The following is a 20,720-nucleotide window of genomic DNA, read 5'->3' on the forward strand; positions in this document are numbered from 1 at the left end:
GCATGGAAAGAAGCAGTGCGAGGAGCAGCAGCCCCAGCCTGGCAGCCGTCTCTCTGCCTGTGTCCTCTCCATTGGGCACAGTGTGTCTGCTGACTACTTGGTATGGGGAGATGGCATGGAAATGAGAGATGTGTGCAGACGGTATCCAGTTATGCCAAAGACTTTTCAGAATGGGTTTAGAAAGGACACTGAGGCTTTTTTGGGGGGAGGGGGGAATGGGTGGAGGCAGTGGGGATCACCAGTCTCTGGGGCTTGAACTCAGGGCCTAGGCACTGTCCCTGAGCAGTTTGCTCAAGGCTAGTACTCTACCATTTGAGCCACAGCTCCACTTCTGGCTTTTTCTGTTTATGTGGTACTGAGGAATTGAACCCAGGCCTTCATGTATGTTAGGCAAGCACTCTACCATGGAGTCATATTCCTAGCCCTGCACTGTAAGTTACGCAGTGAAAAAACAGCAACAATGAAGTTATGGAGTCATTAAAAAAGCTTAAAGGACAGTGCCCAGGTTGAGTTCAGGCCCCACAACCAACCACAACCACAACCAAAAAAGCCTGAATAGTAACTTCTTCTGTTTTATTAATATACAGGATTATTGGTTCTGAAAGAGATATAGAAAACTCCTAACTTGGAACTCTCCTATCTCAGGGTATATTATGAGATCTCAGGGCTGATTTCCCTTTGGCTGACATCTTTTTTCCTGTCTCCTGTCAGTTATGAAAACCTCTTCTAAATTTGTGGACTATTCTTTCACTAAGTTTTTTTGGAGTCCTGTAATTTGGGATGCGACATCCATCTAGTTGTCATATCACAGTGGTACAAGCTAGAGGCATGATAAACTCCTGTGTGCTAAGTCTGTGTTTTCAGCACTTCTCAACATTTTACTTTAGTACTATATTAGTACTTTAGTTTCCTCTATTTGGGAAGCTAGTTTCAGCAAAGTTTCTCTGCTAGGTACGGACTCCTCCCCCCACTGTCATCTTCAGGTAATATTAGCGTTTAAAATCTTTTACAGTTAGTAGATAGAGGTCCAACTTGGGTCTCTGTGTGCATTTACTTGCTGACAGTGACCTTCATTTTATAGTGACAAAGTTGTTTTATGATGGAGTCCTTATAACCCAAAGCTGGCCTCAAACTTGTGATCCTCCTTCTTCAGCCTCATAAGTGTCGTGATTCTAAGCATGTGCCCAGCTCTTTGAAGTCATTTAATCCTCATAAAACCTTATGAGTTGAGTGTTATTATTTCTATTTTATAGAAGAGAAAATTGAAGCTTGAAAGGGTCAAGTAACTTGCTTGAAATATGTAGCCAACGAGTGAGCAATCATGGTTGGGTTTTGTTTTTTTTTGCCAGTCATACAGCTTGAACTGTGGACCTGGATGCTGGCCCTGTGCTCTTCAGGTCAAGGCTGGTGCTCTACCACCTGAGCCACAGCACCACTTGCAGTTTTCTGGTGGTTAATTGGAGATGAGTCTCACAGATTTTTGTGCCAGGGCAGGCTTTGAAACCTTGATTCTCAGCTTTCAGCCTCCTGAGTAGCTAGGTATGATATTATAGACATGAACCACTGGTGTATGTTGAGTTCATGTTTGTTTGTTTATTTATTTATTTATTTATTTTTTGCCAGTTGTGGCCCATGAACTCAAGGCGTGAGCACTGTCCTTGGGCTTTCTCAAGGCTAGAGCTCTACCACTATAGCCATAGCACCGTTTCCAGCTTTTTTTCTATATATATGATAATGAGGAATTGAACCTAGAATTGAACCTGAGGTGCTAGGCAAGCACTCTTACCACTAGGCCAAACCCCTGGCCCCAAAGTTCATGTTTTTAATACTGCACAATACTCATACTCGTTCTTTGTATTCTTGAATTTTTCTTGCTGTTCCTTTTTTTGCACATTTATTATCTTCTATAACTTCACTACTTTTTTGTAATTTAGAGAAAGCTATCTTCCATTGTACTCAGAAAAATGAATAAGAAGTAATTTGTCCAAGACTTCCTACTTGCTAACTTTAACCAATGGTCACATACTCTTTTTTCCCTTCATAGAATTATTAGTGTGCAGCTTAGATAACTCAAAAGCTTGACAGAGGAAATGTCGTAGAAGCCTTACTTCTGGGCTGGGAGCTTGCCCTAGTGGTAGAGTGCATGAAAACCCAGGTTCAATTCTTTGGTATCACATACATAGAAAAAGCTGGAAGTGGTGTTGTGGCTCAAGTGTTAGAGCTCTAGTCTTGAGAAAGTCCAAAGACAGTACCCAAGCCCTGAGTTCAAGCCCCCAGGACTTAGCAAAAAAAAAAATTTTTTTTTTTTTTTTTTGCTTCCGAGGAATACCTGAGTCACAGGTTTGTGCTTGTGCTGTTGGGGTGAAGATTTTGATTGGCCCCTCTGAAGTTAAACTCTGAGTTAATTTTCTTGCCAAGCAAGCAGTAAGTGCCTTCTGTCCAGAAAACAGAAACATGTTGCAAGCTATTTTGAACAATGATAGAAATACATTGCAGTGGGAGGCACTGCCTCTGTCTTCTGCCTACTTCTTGAAATATTTTAAGGCAGCAGTTTGGAAACTATCAGTCCTCAGTGTAATCACAGGCACACTGATCTTCCCTCAGAGCGGGGATTTCAGAGACTTCATATCAGTGGATAGATGATGGGTGGTTTTGGTTGGCTCGTGATTAATGATCTCTTTTTTTGTTTGTTTGCTAGCTCTTACTGAAGCTTCCAGTAGCTTTAATGAGAACCATTAGGTTCTCATTCTTGTAGTATCTGCTTTCTGATTTCTATTCTGCTTGTGTTGTGGTCTCCCTGGGTTAATCATGCAGTTGTAATCAGTTGCTGCTACTTGACTATACTTTATAAAGAAAATTTGAGAAAAATACTAGTTTTCTTTAGGAGAGTTCCAGAGTTTCTGCTTGTTTCCTTTTTTTCCCCCCTCAAGCTTAAACTACTGAAGCAATGAGGCAGTGGAACCACTGATACCGTTTGTTGATAATTTTGGAAAGATACTCTCTTCATCTTTTTTTCATATATTTTATTGTAATTAATAGAAGGATTACATTATATTCACCAAATAGAAGGTGCACTACTTCACAAACATTAATACCCTTTCTCATGTCTTGGTCACCATTTCCCTCCCCCCACCACACCCCTCATCTTTTTTTCTCCCCTTCCCTATCCTATTTCAAATAACCAAATAAGCATATATACAATATATCAGATAACAAGGTAAAATACTGTACCAATATGAGATAACCAAGGGACAGCAAAAGAAATGAGAGAAAACATAGTACACTAAGGACAACAATCACTCATTATATGGCTTTGGTTTCTGTATCCTGAGGTCCTTTCATTTAGAGTCATACTATATGGCTTATGTATTTAGGTTTTGCTCTATTGTAAATCTCTGCTAGGAGAGCCCAAGGTTTCTACTGATTATGACAAATGAGGGAAACCATTGAGCTGATGTTCCTTTGAGTCTGCTTACTTCACTTAATATGATTTTTTCTAAGTCTTTCCATTTCCTTACAAATAGGGTGATGTCATTCTTTCTGACAGCAACATAGAATTCCATTGTGTATAAATACCACATCTTGTTGATCCACTCATCAACTGAGGGGCATCTGGGTTGGTTCCATATCTTTGCTATCTTCATCTTTTTTTTGTTTTGGTACTTATTTTCTTTTTTTCTATATTTTTTATTGTAATTAATAGAAGGGTTACATTATATTCACCAGATAGAAGGTGCATTACTTCACATACATGGATACCCTTTCTCATGTCTTGGTCCCCATTTTCCTCTTCATCTTTTTTTTTAAATTAAGTCATTCCCACACAGATTTCCAGAAACAAATTGATAAATTTAGTGTGTGACAAGAATTTCAGAAACACTTCATCGGAATTAGTACTAATTTTTATTGTTTTTTCAAGATATTTCTTTTCTTTCTTTATTTGTGCATGCGTGCGTGCGTCAGTCCTGGAGCTTGAACACAGGGTCTGGGCACTGTCCCTGAGCTTCTTTTGCTCAAAGCTAGTGTGGGCTACCACTTGAGCCTCAGCACTTCTTCTGGCTTTTTCTGGTTATGTGGTACTGAGGAATTGAACATAGGGCCTCGTAAGCCACATTCCCAGCCCCAGATTTAGTTTTTGTTGCTTTGTTTTGTTTTAATCTCAGATCCTCAGAGAATGGCCTGGATATACTATCTCATAGCTACATAGCCTGGATATAATATCTCATAACTACATATCTCATAGTCTAGCATGAAAGGTTCTGATATTAAACGATCTGATCTAACAATATCCTAAGAGTAGATAGCAGCAAGATACACAGTAATGGGTTAGTACGTGTCTGGAATTGACAGTGCTTTGGGAATGTGGGAATGGACATAGCCCAACAACTTTTTTTTTTTTTTTATCTGTCAATTGTAGGGCTTGAACTTTGGGTCTGGGCACTGTCCCTGAGCTCTTCAGCTGAAGACTTGTACTCTACCACTTGAGCCACAGCATCACTTCCAGTTTTCTGGTGGTTAATTGCAGATAAGAGTCTCACAGACTTTCATGGACTTTCCTGCCTGGGCTGGCTTTGAGCCATGATCCTCAGATTTCAGCCTCCTGAATAGCTAGGATTACAGACATGAGCCACCAGCGCCTGGCTAGCCCAACAACTTTTATTTGCTTTCATATACTAAAAAATAAAATTGAGCTTCTTATGATCCATTATACTTGATTGGTCACACGTTTTCCTTTCTCTACTTTAAAGTCTAGTTCCAGCAAAAGTGTGGGTTTCAGACTGTTCCATGCAGATACCCTCAAGGACAGCTTGCTAGGCAAGGCAGCTGGGGTTCTCGAGTAGGAGGCTTAGCTAGAGCAGATCTGACTTATTGTGCCAAATAATGTTTTGTTGGAAAACAATGTTTAAATATTTACTATAATGAAACATGACTCATTGCCCTCCCTCTCACCTCCACAGTGGCTCAATTCAAACTTGGATGTCATATTCTTTTGATGAGGATGAAATTTCATTGTTGTTTGAATTACTGGCATTCTAGAGGCTTTTGACTGATTGGAATGAAGCTTACTATCTTAAAAGAAGTTATTCTCAGCCTGGGAGTTTGGCCCAAGGGTAGAGTGTTTACCTAACATTCAGGAAGACCTGGGTTTGAGTCCTCAGTACCACATACATAGAAAAAGCTGGAAGTGATGCTGTGGCTCACGTGTGTGCTACCCTGTAGGAAAGCCCAAGGACAGTGCTCAGGCCCTGAGTTCAAGCCCCAGGACTGGCCAAAAAAAAAAGAGAGAGAAGAGAAGTTATTCTCATATATAGCCAAATTCTTTACTATACAGGCTGGTAGATTTTTAGAAATTCTGTGGTAAAATATGTAAGTCAAAATAGGCACTTAGTATTAAGTGGAAATTGTAACAAGAAAGTAATGACATATATACATAGAGGAAAAAATAACTTCATTACAATTTATTGATAAAGGAATCAGGAGCTGGTCACTGGTGGCTTATACCTCAGTACTTAGGAGTCTGAGGTGTAAAGGATCACAGATTAAGGCCAGACCCAAAAGAAGGTTTGCTGGATTCCATCTCCAAATAACTATCAGAAAATAGGACTAGAGATATGGTTCAAATGGTAGAATGCCAATTAGTAATTGAGAGTCCCTGAGTTCAAACCCTAGTAACAAAAAGACAAGACCAAAAAAAACACCCAATATGCTAGAATATTCTTTTTTTTTTTTTTTCCATTTTGTGGGTCATGGGGCTTGAACTTGGCCTGGGCGCTGTCCCTGAGCTTTTCAGTTCAAGTCTACTATCCTACCCCTGAGCCAAGCCCCACTTCCTGTTTTCTAGAGATTAATTGGAGATAAGAGTCTGAGGACCTTTTGTGCCAACTGAGTTTGAATCTTGATCCTCAGATCTCAGTCTTCGGAGTAGCTAGGATTACAGGCTTGAGTCACCACACCAGGGCCAAACTCCCTGCGCCTGGCTAGGATATTTTTATGTTCCATTCAAAGCAGTATTTCCTAGATTGGCAAATGTGGAATTGGAGTAGATAGCAATTTTAGATTTAGAGATTGGGTAATGGATTTTTAAACTATTTCTATTAATTTATGTAAATGAATGTATTTATAGCTCTGAAGATGGCTGTGGTAGATATCTATCATTCCAGGCTAAAGGAAAGACAAAGACGAAAAAAGTAAGTACAGAAAACCGTCCAGCCTTCTTTGGACTTTGGATTACTGCATTGGTTGCAGTAGTCCATGGCAACATGGACTCAGCTCATTTTCTGATCTGGAGAAGATACTTACTGTCCTTAAGCTTCAGTGTTTCTCTTAAATGGGGGCAATAATCCTGTCTTGTTTTCAAGTTCATTCTTTTCTTTTTTTTTTTTTTTTTCTTTTGCCAGTCCTTGGCTTGGGCTCAGGGTCTGAGCACTGTCCTTGGACTTTCTCAAGGCTAGAGCTCTACCACTTGAGCCTCAGCACCACTTCCGGCCTTTTGCTATGTATGCGGTACTGAGGACTCAAACCCGGGTCTTCGTGCATGCTAGGCAAGCACTCTACCACTAGGCCAAACTCCCAGCCCTCAAATTCATTCTTTTCTTGTTTTCAAATTCTTTTCTTCCTTCCTTCCTTCCTTCCTTCCTTCCTTCCTTCCTTCCTTCCTTCCTTCCTTCCTTCCTTCTTTCCTTCCTTCCTAGTCCTGGGGTTGTACTTAGGGCTTTTTCATCAAGGCTAGAGCTCTACCACTCGAGCCTCAGCACCACTTCAGCTTTTTTCTATGTATGTGGTACAGAGGAATTGAACCCAGGTCTGCCTGCATGCTAGGCAAGCACTCTACCACTAGGGCAAACTCCTGGCCCTCTTTTTCTTTATTTTAATGTGAGTATATTGTTTAAAACTCTTTGGGGAAAAAAAGGAACAAGATCAGTTCAAAGTATTCTTTTTTTTTTTTTTTTTTTTTGGTTGATGGTGCTCTGGGTCTTGACACTGTCCCTGAGCTCTTCAGCTCAAGGCTCCCACCCTGCCCCTTGAGCCACAGCGCCACTTCTGGTTTCCTGGTGGTTAATTGGAGTTAAGAGTCTCACGGACTTTAGTGCAGGCTGGCTTTGAACCATGATCCTTAGATCTCCACCTCCTGAGTAGCTATGATTACTGAATAGCCACCCTGCCCAGGTAGTTCAAAATACTCTAAAAGAACCAGAAGTGAGCCAGTTGTTGTTAGGATATTAGCCTTGAGAAAGCCCAAGGACAGTGTCTAGGCCCTGAGAGCAAGTCCAGTACTGGCCAAAAAAAAAAAAAAAAAAAAAATGGTGCTATAGCACCAACTCCGTTTTTTTTTTCTCTGTATGTGGTACTGAGGAATCGACCCCTGGTCTTGGTGCATGCTAGGCAAGCTCTCTACCACTAAGCTAAACTCCCGGCCTGTAAGCAGATTTTTAAATGTTATATGGTTATTCAGTTTCTGGTTATTCATTCCCTTTGCAGCAGATCTGGTCTACGATTGAGCTACACTTGAGGGCTGGAGGTGTAGCTCAGTGGTAGAGCAAACCCTGAGTAATTTATCTCACTCATTCATTCAACTAGAACCTAACAAAAAAAAAGCATGTATGTATGTTTGTGTGAGGATGGATGGATGGATGGATAGATGGATGGATGGATGGATGGATGGATGGATGGATGGATATGTATTATACATACATATACACATATTTGGATTTAGAAATTATAAACCTTAGTCCATCACTGGATCACAGAAACTTTAATAGGTGAGAGAAAGGTATACAGAGGGTACCTTTACCCTTGTAGTATGTTGTAAACCCATTAATGCCATCAAATCATGAGGCAAGCATCAGATATGACCAAACTCAGAGATAGGGGACAAGGTCCTAACCACCATTCCTGAAATCACTATCAAGAGATTAAAAAATACCCGGGCGCTCTAGCTCACACCTGTAATCCTAGCTACTCAGGAGACTGAGATCTGAGGATCAAGCTTCAAAGCCAGCCTGGGCACAAAAGGACCTGAGACTCTTATATCTCCAATTAACCTCTAGAAAACTGGAAGTGGGACTTGGCTCAAGGGTAGAGTGGTAGCCTTGAGCTGAAGAGCTCAGGAACAGTGCCCAGGTGGAATTCAAGCCCCCTGACCCACCAAAAAAAAAAAAAATGAGTTTTATCTCCAATTAACCACCAGAAAACTGGAAGTGGTGCTGTGGCTCAAAGGGTAGGGTGGCACACTTGAGCTGAAGAGCTCAGGGACAGTGCCTAAGCCCAGAGTTCAAACCCCACAAAAATAAAAGCTTACGTGACACATATTTTTGTAAGTGGTAATTAGTTCCATTTATTCACCCCGCTGCTGTACTTAAGAGGTTGCTTGAGATGCTAAAATTGTGCTAGTGATTTACTGACCTGCAAAAGTTGGTGAGGAGTAACTTTATTGTTTTGAGGATGGCTAATAAAGGCTGCATATAGAAGACATTAAATGTGAAATTTACTCTAAGATAAATATTTTTTATTCTAGAATTATAAGAGATCATGGATTAATCAACCTTAGAAAGTTTCAGTGTAAGTATAAACTATTTTTTTTTAAACCAATCCTGGGGCTTGAACACAGGGCCTGAGCACTGTCATTGGGCTTTCTTAAGGCAACACTCTACCTCTTGAACCACAGGACCACTTCTGGCTTTTTCTATGTATCTGGCACCAAAGAATTGAACCCGGGCCTTCATGTATGCTAGGCAAGCACTCTACCAATAGGGCTTGCTCCTGGCCCACATATAAACTTTTTAAATCTATAACTACTTTTTAATATTACTAAGTAGTTTTAAATTATTTATTTATGGCAGTGGTTTTTAATCCAAGTTGCTTTACCTAGGAAGATTTTTAAAAATTCTAATACGGGGCTGGATATGTTACTCAATAGAAGAGTATTTTTTTTAATTTTTCATTGTAATTAATAAAAGGGTTACATGATATTTGCCAGATAGAAGGTGCATTAATTCACATACATTGATACCCTTTCACATGTCTTGGTAGAAGAGTATTTTTGAGGCCTAGAGTTTGACCCCCTGGTACACACACACACACACACACACACACACACACACACCACATACACCAAAATAAATGACAGATCACCAACAACAAATGAAGTTTTCAGAGTGCTCCTATATTGATAATAAAGAACTATTATTTGCATTTGTGTAAAATGTCTTAAGTAGTAATTAGAATGTGGATATTAATGGATGATTTTCTAGATAGTGTCATGTTTCAAAACTACATTTTTAAATCGAGCATGATGGCTCAATACTATAATCCTAGCTACTCTGGAGGCTGAGTTCTGAGGATCATGGTTCAATTTATTTATTTTGCTAATTGTGGGGCTTGAACTCAGAGCCTGGGTACTTTCTCTGAGCTGCTTTTGCTCAAGGCTAACAGTCTCTACTACTTGAGCCACAGTACCACATCTGGCAGTACCCAGGCCCTTAGTAGGTATTTATCTTTCCCATTGCCCTAGCCAAGAGTACAATGCATCTTAGACAGTGTCACTCCTCCATTTTTTATTTCTTTATTTCTTGTAAACAAAAAAACCACACAGCAATCCTAGAGGTCTTCACACTCTTCATAACATGGTTTGTGTGTTCCTTTCTTTGAGTGATGGAACGTCGCTATCCCAAGGAGGTCCAAGACCTTTATGAAACAATGAGACGTTTTGCAAGGATTGTGGGGCCAGTGGAACATGATAAATTCATTGAAAGTCATGCACGTAAGTGGATTATAAACCTCATGGAACAGGTATTTTTGTGTTGACTTTGCTTAGATAAATAAGAGACGTAATGGCATATTTTATGTATTGTAAACAAATAAATAATGGATATTTCTGTATTACCATGAGACAAATTTAACTCTGTGAAGGTAAGAGGGGATACTAGACACCATTGACTCACACCTGTAGTCCTAGCAACTCAACAGGCTGAGATCTGAGGATCACAATTTAAAGACAGTCCAGGCGGGAAAGTGTGAATTCAGCTTTGCATAGGAGACTCTTACCTCTAGTTAACTACCAAAGAAAGAAAGGGGGAAAAAAAAAAGATATAGAGCTGTTGCTCAAATGGCAGAGGACTAGCCAGCCTTGACCACAAAAGCTCAGGAACAGAACTGAGACACTGAGTTTAAGCCCCAGGACTGGCCAAAAAAACTTCATAAAACTAATGGCTTGCCTTTTCCTTTCAGATAGTAGATAACCCGGTTTAGTAGTAGTTTTTTACTTTTTTATTTGTTTTATTTTTCTTGAAATTGGGTCTTGATGTTGCTGTATATCCCAGGAAACCCTCAAGTTTAGTTTTCAGATGCTAGGACTACAGGCATTTACCAGCATCTTTTCATTTTTTTGTGAGCATCTTCAAATCTGTATAGAAATAGAAGTAATAATATAATGAAGTCCTCTGTATCCCTCTAACCAGCTTTAGTAATTATCAACGCACTGACACTCCAGTTCACCTCTACTTACTACTCCCCTTTTCTCTTTCTCTCAACTGAATTGATTTGAAGCAAATTACAGAGGGAGAGAAAAAAATATATATATATGCACATATGCATATATGTACATACACAGACATATATGAACACATGTATGTGTATATAATTTCTAGAAGAAATTAAATCTTATTTCAATTATTTTTACTTATTTATATATAGTAGGTACTGTAGCCCTTCAGTTACATACTCCTTTAGTATTCAGGAAGGGTCTCAAGTTTTTCTTAGGTTTGGCTTCAGACAGTTGCCCTCCTGTGCATAGCTGAGGTCACAGGCATGAACCACTGTACCTGCTTATTGGAGATGAAATCTCCATATAACTTTTTACACAGGTTGGCCTCAAGCTGCAGTCCTCCCACACTCCTCCTTCCAAGTAGCTGAGACTACATGCTATGATTCATTGCCTAGTGACATATTGGAATATGCACAAATATTTTAGTATTAAAACTACTTGTTAAAATGGTAAAAGAGTTGGATGATTCATGAAAGTAGTATAAGTATTACTTACTTGCCTTTTCCTGGTTTTCCTTCGAGTTATAATTCTACTTATATATTTATTTTTGCTAGCCCTGGGGCTTGAACTCAGGGGTTAGGCATTGTTTTTGAGCCTCTTTGTGCTCAAGTCTAATACTCTATCACTTGAGCCAAAGTGCCAAGTCTGGATTTTTCTAAGTAGTTTATTGGAGATAAAAGTCTCATGGACTTTCCTGCCCAGGCTGGCTTTGAACTGTGATCCTCAGATCTCAGCCTCCGGAGTATCTAGGATTATAGGCATGAGCCACCAGTAGTTGGCTTTATAATTTGAATTTTTCCCCAGTCCCGGGGCTTGAACTCAGGCCTGAGCATTGTCCCTGAGTTTCTTTTGCTCAAGGCTAGCACTTTACCACTTGAGCCACAGCACCACTTCTGGCTTTTTCTGTTTGTATGAAACTGAGGACTCAAACCTAGGGCTTCATGCATGCTAGACATGCACTCTACAACGAAGCCACATTTCCAGTCCTTGATATTTTTATATTAAAAAAAAAAAACAAAACAAAACAGAAGTTGGGCCACAAGTATGGCCCACCTTGAGCAAAAAAAAAAAAAAAAAAAAAAAAAACTAAGCAAGATTATAAGGTTTCTTTTAAGCTGTGGTACTGACAGACACACACATACAAAAAGAAGGAAGGAAGGGAAGGGAAAAGGGAAGGGAAGGGAAAAGGGAAGGGAAAAGGGAAGGGAAGGGAGACAAGTTGTCTGTCTATACTTAAAGACAAACTGGCTATGGTGGTTTAGTCTATGCTTTTCATCATGAGAGATAAGATGTATATTTGGCTCCTTAGTTTAGTTCTGGGAAGGATATGTGTCTGTCTGTCCATCCGTCTTTTCTTTTTCCAATGGGGAAATCAAGAAGCTCCAAGGACTTGAACTCAGAACTTTGCACTCTTGTGTTTTTGTTGTTGTTGTTGTTTTTTTGCTGAAGGCTGGTGCTCTGTCACTTGAAGAACTAGAACTGCAGTTCTAGTTTTTTGCTGGCTAATTGGAAATAGAGTCCTGAGGATTTATAAATCCACCTGGGCTGGCTTTGATCCATGATCCCCTTATCTCAGCCTCCTGATTACCTAGGCATGAGTCCCCAGCACCTGGCTGGGAAGGTTCTCTACCAAGATTCTTAACCAATCCTCTTCCTTCTATAGTATCACAGGCATTTATCTGAGCCAGGTGGAATGTCCTCAGGAAACACCTTGTTTGGTTGGCATTCTTTGTGAGGTTTGTGCTGAATGACTAGTTCTTTATTTCCTGTCCCAATTTGTGTTATGTCTGGTTTATGTGTCACTCCATACATGTGTCACACCCTATAGATTTTCCTTCATCCTGTTTCAAAAGTACCCAAATTTGAATAGTCTCTCATATAATGACCCAAGCAGTGGAACCTGATCTGTGTGCTCTGAGAAGACAGAAATCTTTGGTTTGTGAAAAATACAATGCTCTTTTTGTCCCTCGGGGAGAGAGAGAAGCTATAAAGAAACAACTAGGGTTTGAGCGCAAAGGTTTTGTCCACCCTTGCATCAGGGCCACAAGTAATACTAGAGACATTTCATATATAGAAGTTGGTTATGGGAGTAGACATTTTAACAGAAAGCAGGTAGAAAGAAAAACTTAGCTATTTAAAAATGATTTCATGGGACTGAGCAAAAGTGTCAGGTACCAAGTCTGAGTCTAATTTTGGACCCCCCCCCCCCCAAAAAAAAAAAAGCAAGGAAAGAAAAAGGATTAATTAATTTTGTAGCTAAATGAATTCAGCCAGTTCACTCAGGCTTTCTAGGGAACAGTTCCAGCTGTTGCATCTAGAGACTGGAAGACAGGTGGAGTAGGCTTTTCTCAGCTCTTAGGTACAATTGCTAATGAAAACGTAACCAGTAAAAAGAATTTCCTTGATAAAATTGTCCAGCCTTTTCATGAAAGACATAATTACTAAAGACGCAAAGGACTCACTGATATTTTTTTTTCCTATTTCTCTCCTTTGTTCTCTTGGGGAATCAGTGGAATTTGAACTCCGAAGGGAAATCAAGAGGCTCCAGGAATACAGGATAGCAGGCATCACCAATTTTTGTAGTAAGTATGCTTTACCTACATACTGTCTTTTGAATTTCTTTTAGGTGGAGTGGGGTTGGTAGAGGGGCTTGAACTCTGGACCTGGACACGATCCCTGAGCTCTTCAGCTCAAAGCTAGTGTCCTACTATTCTACCACTTAATCCACAGTTCCACTTCCCATTTTCTGGTGGTTACTTAGAGACAAGAGTCTCATGGAGCTGTGCAAGGTGGCTTACCCCTGTAATCCTAGCTACTCAGGAGTCTGAGATCTGAGGATCGAGGTTCAAAGTCAGCCTGGGCACTAAAGACCTTGAGACTCTTACCTTCAATTAATCACTAGAAAAGGGGAAGTGGGGCTGTGGCTCCAGGCATAGGGCAGTAGCCTTGAGCTAAAAGAACTCAGGGACAGTGCCCAGGCCCAGAGTTCAAGTCCAATGACCCTCCCTACCCCCCAAGAGTCTCATGGCCTTTTGGACTTTTGTGCCCAGGCTAGCTTTGAACTGCAGTCATGCTAAGCAACCACTCTACCACTGGGCCACACTCCTGGCCCCATCTTTTGATTTTTTTTTTGGGGGGGGGGTCATGGGTCTTGAACTCTGGGCCTAGGCACTGTGTTCTACTGCCCTACCCTTGAGCCACAGCACCATTTCCAATTATCTGGTGATTAATGGAGATTAGTGTCAGTGCTTTGTAGTGCACACACACTCAGACTAGACGGGTTACTTCCATTCTAACTTCTGTTTACTCACTCTGATTCTGTTTAAGCTTCAGTGCCAAGTCTCATTGAGTTAGAAAGAAAGCCATTGATTTGGTATTTTGCAATCAATATAACCTTGTTAGCATGTGGAAGATAATATAAAACTCTTCTGTGGTAGCAAGATGAATGTACAGATATCTATTTTGGTTTCCTGATAATTGATTGTTCTACCTCTGGGCTTAACAAAGAGGATATTTTTGTGGAGGAGGGGGAGAAAACACAAGCTGTCTATCTATCTACATTTATATATTTGTCAGTCCTGGGATTAGGTGTTACCCATTATCATTTTCATTATGATTTCAGCCTCCTGGTTACAGGCATTAGCACATGGCAAATCAGTTTTAAATGCCCGATTTCTTAAAAGATAAGGAATAAAAATATTTACAGTCAAGAAATGGATTTCAAGCTCAGGGAAATCTGCTTGTCTGTTGGAAGAATAACTGTGAAAATGATTTTACAAAGGAAAAGAACCCAACCCTTGCTTACCAACTTCTAACTTCCATTGCATTCTCACTGTTGTCACTGCTCTCCTTCCAGGTGCCAGGACGTATGATCACCTAAAGAAGACGAGGGAGGAAGAGCGCCTCAAACGCACCATGCTCTCTGAAGTTCTCCAGTACATCCAGGACAGTAGTGCCTGCCAGCAGTGGCTCCGCCGGCAAGCCGACATGTGCGTGTTTAGTCTAAGGTGAAGGAGGCTTTGACCTCCCCATAAGTTTGGGGACACTTCTATAGGTACTCCAGTACACTAATTGGGTACCTACATGAATTCAGAAAGATTTTTTCAGTCAGTTTCAGAAGCAGGATAATACTGACATTTTTATGAAACATGCTCAAAAGGCTGAAACTGAAGATTGTAATTCAGAGCCATCCCAGGCAGAAAGGTTCCTCAAACTGTTATCTCTCACCAGTGAAAGCTGGAACTGGAGGTATGGCTTGAGTGGTAAGAGTGCCAGCCTAGAGTGGAGGCCACACACGCACACACACACCCCTACCCCTTCTACAGTTTTACTTTTCTACTTTGTTCCTACTTTATAAACAATGTAGGAGGGGCCAGGAGTTTGGCCTAATGGTAGAGTGCCTGCCTAGCATGCATGAAGACCCGGGTTCAATTCCATGGTACCACATGCATAGAAAAAAGCTGGAAATGGTGCTGAGGCTCAAGTGGTAGAGCTCTAGCCTTCAGAAAGTTCAAGGACAGTGCTCAGGCCCTGAGCTAAAGCCCAGGACTGGCAAAAAAAAAAAAAAAACAACAATGTAGGGCTGGGAATTTCCCCTAGTGGTAGAGTGTTTGCCTAGCATGCATGAAGGCCTGGGTTGATTCCTCAGTACCACATACATAGTAAAAAAAAAAAAAAAAAAAAAAAAGGCTAGAAGTGGTATGGCTCAAGTGGTAGAGTTCTAGCCTTGAGAAAGCCCAAGGACAGTGCTCAGGCCCTGAGTCCAACTGGCAAAAAACAAACAACAACGACAACAGCAAAAAAATGTAGTAACTACCCCAAACCTCTCATTCATGTTTTCTCTCTTTCTCACTCCTTAACGATTGGTAAGATTTTTGTTGTTTTTTGGGTGATACTGTGGTTTGCATTCAGGGATTCACACTCACTGGACAGGTGTTCTACCACTTGAGCCATGCCTCCAGCCCTTTTTGCACTATTTTCCAGGTAAGATCTTGCCTTATTTCTTAGGCCAGCCTGGTCTGCCATTCTCCCACTCGTGCTTGTCTGCTTCACTGGGGATGACGTTTGTATGTCACTCTGCCCAGCTCCTGGTTGAGATGGTGTGAACTTCTTGCTGCCTGAGCTGTCCTTGAATGTCAGTCCTCCCAATCTTTGCCTACCAAATAGTTAGGATTACAAGTAAGGGCCACCACGCCCAGCTCAACTAGGATGATTTTCATTGAAGATCAGATTCCTGTGTCTTCCTCATGAATAGAATCAGTGATATTCCATGTTAAAAGTTGTTCTTAGCTGAGGGATTGCCCCCCCTCAGAACAGTTTTTTCATGGTCTCCACATCTTATTACTCAATTGGTCCAATCCTAACTACCCAGGTGACTGAGATAAGGGGAACTGAAAATTGAGGTAGGCTTGAGCATACACATGAGACTTTCTCAACCAATTACTGGGCGCTGTGGCATGTGTCATGCTATCTGTGGAAGGATTGTAGTTTCTAGCCCAGGAAAGGAAAGACATGAGATTCCATCTGTGGAAGAAGCTGGGTATAGCGATGTGCACCTGTTATTCTCGCCATGGGAAAATAAAAAATTCTATCATAGTGTTAGCATACCCAGGCAGAAAGTAAGACCCTATTATAAAAACAACTAGTGCAAAAAAGGTTAGAAGTGCAGTTCAGTGACAGAGTGCTTCTCTAGCAGATGTTAGGCCACTATTCATTCTCTCCCTCTCTCTCTCTTTCTCTCTCCCCCTCCTTCTCCCCCCTCTCTCTTCCTCCCCTTCTCTCCTTCTCTCCCCCTCCCTCCCTCTCCCTCTCTCCCTCCCTCTCTCTCTCTCTTTTTCTCTCCCTCTCTCCCTCTCCTTCTCCCTCCCCCTCCCTCCCTCTCTCCTTCCCTCCCTCACTGACCCCCCCCCCCATACACACACATAGGCTATCTCATTACATCTCTTTCTGGACAACCTTCATGATAAATGGCCCCCAGTCACACAGTGGCTTTTGGAAATTGTCTTCTTTCATAAGACCTCAGTTTAAACTCTTTTTTATTTTTGTTTTTTAGCGACTCTGGGTTGAGTCCTTCCATTCCAATGGCTTCGAATTCAGGTAATTATTCCTCTGGCAAGATTTTATTTGTTGATTTGTTTCGATGGTTTCTTTTCTTTTTTAATTTTCCAGTACTAAGGGTTGGATGTATGGACTCACACATACAAGGCAACATTCCATTACTGAGCTCCAAGCTCCTTGTGTGTGTATGAGTACGCATGCACGTGCTAATCCTGGGGCTTGAACTCAGGGCCTGCTCCTCATCTCTGAGCTTTTTTTGCTCAAAGCTAGCTGCTCTACCACTTGAGTCACAACTCCACTTTCGGGTTTTTGGGTGGTTAATTGGAGTTGTGAGTGTCACAGACTCTCCTGCCTGAGCTAGCTTTGAACTGTGATCCTCAGATCTCAGCCTTCTGAGTAGATAGGATTACAGGAGTGAGCCACCAGCTCCCAGCTAGGCAGATTTCTTAACTGGATGACATTTGGATTTAAGATTTGAGTTTCTTATGTGGTAGGAAGAGATAGTGATAATTACTGCAGTGAGGATTTGTATTTGATGCTAAAGTATCTGTGTGCCTACTATCGAGCCCTGCAGAGATGGATTTCCTACAAGAATGTAATGTTCCTGTACATAGCTAGCCTAGCTGCACTGAGCTCTGTTATGTCACACTGCTTCATTGTACTGTACTGCTCACGTAAACCATTGTCACTCGTGTAAAATAGTTCTTCTTTCTGTGTCTGTAGGTAGACGAAGTGCACCACCCTTGAACCTCACTGGCCTCCCTGGTACAGAGAAACTGAATGAGAAGGAAAAAGAGGTAAGAAGAAGTAAGGAAAATAAGCCAGGAACGGTGGCTTATGCCTGTAATCCTCACTACTCAGGAGACTGAACTTTGAGGATCTGGTTCAAAGCCAGCCTGGGCACCGAAGAACGTGAGGCTCTTATCTCTAATTAACCACTGGAACTGGCACTATGACTCAAGGGATAGGGCAGTAGCCTTGAGCTAAAGAGCTCAGGGACAACCCCCAAGCGCATAGTTCAAGCCCCAAGACCAACAGAAGACAAAAAAATATACTAATAGTCTTACATTTCAGAAAAATATCCTTTATTCTGTGTCAGAAACTTTACTAGGTATTTTATGTAAATAAAATAACTTTTTTTTTTTTTTTGCCAGTCCTGGGCTTGAGCTCAGAGCCTGAGCCCTGTCCTTGGACTTTCTCAAGGCTAGAGCTCTACCACTTGAGCCTCAGCACCACTTCTGGCTTTTTTTCTATGTATGTGGTACCAAGTGCATGCTAGGCAAGCACTTTAACCACTAGGCCAAACTCCTGGCCCAATAAAATAACTTTTAAAATTTTTTTCTAGCCAGGCAAACTACTAGCCTGCAAACTACTGTAATCTATGCCTGCAAGCTACTCAGGAGTCTAAGATCTGAGGATCGAGATTCAAAGCCAGCCTGGCACTAAAGTCCATGAGACTTTGAACTCCAGAAAATCAGAAGTGGTGCTGTGGCTCACGGGGTAGGGCGGTAGCCTTGAGCTGAAGAGCTTTAGGGACAGTGCTCAGGCCCAGAGTTCAAGCCCCATGACCCACCAAAAAAAAAAAAATTTTTTTTTTCTCTATGTGTCCAGGGGTAGTGAATAGGTATGGGTATGTCAGTCCTAGGGCTTGAACCTTGAACTCAGGGGTGGGGACACTGTCTGTGAGCTTTTTTACTTGTAGCTAGCACTCTACCACTTTGAGCAACAACTCCATTTCCAGTTTTTAGGTGGTTAGAAATGAGGTTTTTCTTTTGTTTTCTTTTTAAAAATAAACAAATAATTATTATATTTTATTTTTATTTTTGTCAGTCATGGGGGTTGAACTCAAGGCCTGGGCACTGTCCTTTAGCTTCTTTTGCTCAAGGCTAGCACTCTACCACTTGAGCCCCAGCTACACTTCTGGCTTTTTCTGTTTAGGTGATACTAAGGAATCGAACCTGTTTTTTGTTGTTGTTGTTTTTGCCAATTCTGGGCTTGGGCTCAGAGCCTGAGCACTGTCCTTGGGTTTTCTCAAAGCTACAGCTCTACCACTTGAGCCACAGCACCACTTCTGGCTTTTTCCTATGTATGTGGTACCAAGGAATTGAACCCGGGTCTTCATGCATGCTAGGCAAGCTCTCTACCACTAGGCCAAACTCCTCGCCCCTCAAACCTGGTTTTTGTTTGTTTTATTTTTAATACCATGACCTGTTTTTCTTTCCTATAATAATCATTGGTTTTTATATTTCTTTTGGCTGTTTCTAAAATTTAAATCCATACACCTCACAGAAATCATCATCAAAAGGGTATTTCCTAGCTCTAAAGTCCATTTGGAAAAAAAGAACTCTAAGAGTAGTTTAGGAGTTAGGGGAAGCAGGTACTGAAGGAAGTCATAGTTCAGGCTGACTGGTTCAACAAAATGACCTGGAATTTCTGACACTTTTTTATTTTTGGTCCATTGTGGGGCTTGAACTCAGGGCCTGGGCCATGTCCCTTGAGTTTTTTTGCTCAAGGCTAGTGCTCTACCACTTGAGCCACAGCACCACTTCCTGCTCTCTAGCAGTTAATTGGAGTATAAGAATCTCATAGACTTTCCTACCCCAGCTGGCTTTGAATTGCAATCGTTAGATCTTAGCCTTCTGGGTAGCTAGGATTATAGAGATGAGCCACCAGAGCTCAGTTTCAAGCACCTTTTATCTTACCCTCAAAATGATGACCTCACACTGCTTATTGCTTGATAATGGCAGGTAAACTGGAATTGAATTCATTTTCAACGTATTTAGTAGTCATGGTGGCCTCTTCTTCAGAGCAGGAAATGTAATCACAAAAGCAGGCAGTATTCCTTTATGCCAGTACTAACAAGATTTCCACTTAGGAATCTGCGCAACTGCAGCTCTTCCCTCTACTTCCTCTAACTCATCCCTGATAAGAGATGAGTCTTAGTATTGGTCTCTACCCAAGCTCTATCCTGAGTAAGCCAGGCTGTGCCTCAAAAACACATGTGTTTCTCAGAGGCTTGAGAAAACCAGGCCCCTGAGCTAGCTTGCCCTTGCCAAATGCTCTCCTGCCATCACATCCTGGCTTTTTACATCCTGGCTTTTTCTTCCGGGGCGTTTATCCTTAGGGAGTGTTCTATCCGTAGAAGAAACTAAGTGGAATGTGGTCCAGCCACTCAACAGCTTCTATAAATAGTTAGAGGTTGATGTCACTTTTTGTTTTTGCTATACCTGCTGGATTAAATTATGAGAATGACAGATGTTAATGTTTATTAAATTTGCCATGTCTTGCAGCTCTGTCAGATGGTGAGATTGGTCCCGGGGGCCTATTTAGAATACAAATCTGCTCTATTGAATGAATGTAACAAGCAAGGAGGCTTGAGACTGGCACAGGCAAGAGCTCTCATCAAGATAGATGTGAACAAAACACGGAAAATCTATGATTTCCTCATCCGAGAAGGCTATATCACTAAAGCCTGAATCTCTACAAGCTTGGGAACGCAAGTCAAAAGTTTGGAATGTTGTGGGTTGAAGGATGGATAAGCATTCTGAAGAGTTTCGTTTTTGAGCAGAATTCTCATTGTAAAGAGGACAAAGAAAACCTTAAGTTGAATTAATGTCTGCTTTCATCTCTTTCCTGGTTTAAGAAACTCCTGTGTTGGTATTGTGCTGTAGAGTGTGTGCTACAGAAGCTATTATTAAATGCAAGTGGGCATTCATTCCTAACACCTCTTATAATAAAACAAGAACCATAGTACCTTACATCACAGTGTTGGTAGAAATAGAACCAAACTAAACCACAGTGTTTAGTACCAAGAATCTAGTTCAGACCCTGTACTTGAGAGCTTAAGTTTGCTAATCATGTGTTTTGCCATCAGACATGTCAGACACAATTAAAACGAATTGTTTAAGATCATGAGAATGCTTTCTTTTCTTGTGATTTTTAAAGCTGACACCCTGTGATTATGAGCAAATAGGATGAAAACCTCCCCATGATAATCTTGTCTCCCCAACTGCCTTTGTAACTTGAATGTCTGACTTTTATATTTTGCAGTCTGGCTGTCTGATCTATAGTAGACTTTAGAGGAGGTGGTACAGGAAATAAAATGTCTCTGTTATTTTTA

General features: G+C 41.1%; 1 protein-coding gene across 3 annotated transcripts in view; it reads left to right on the plus strand.

Moving 5' to 3' along the window:
• Tada2a (transcriptional adaptor 2A) overlaps positions 1–20,720 on the plus strand; it is a 49,373-nt gene extending 28,653 nt beyond the window's left edge. For all 3 annotated transcript variants that reach the window (XM_090351207.1, XM_090351208.1, XM_090351209.1), the window contains 8 exons: positions 6,125–6,188; positions 8,516–8,559; positions 9,650–9,760; positions 13,054–13,125; positions 14,400–14,532; positions 16,596–16,639; positions 17,324–17,397; positions 19,891–20,720. In XM_090351207.1, the coding sequence (XP_090207333.1) occupies positions 6,125–6,188; positions 8,516–8,559; positions 9,650–9,760; positions 13,054–13,125; positions 14,400–14,532; positions 16,596–16,639; positions 17,324–17,397; positions 19,891–20,076 (728 nt within the window). In that variant the 3' untranslated portion in view covers positions 20,077–20,720. The remainder of the gene's footprint in view (positions 1–6,124; positions 6,189–8,515; positions 8,560–9,649; positions 9,761–13,053; positions 13,126–14,399; positions 14,533–16,595; positions 16,640–17,323; positions 17,398–19,890) is intronic.

Source organism: Megascapheus bottae, chromosome 17 (assembly GCF_031878675.1).
Source record: "Megascapheus bottae isolate mThoBot1 chromosome 17, mThoBot2.hap1, whole genome shotgun sequence".
Taxonomy (NCBI): Eukaryota; Metazoa; Chordata; class Mammalia; order Rodentia; family Geomyidae; genus Megascapheus; species Megascapheus bottae.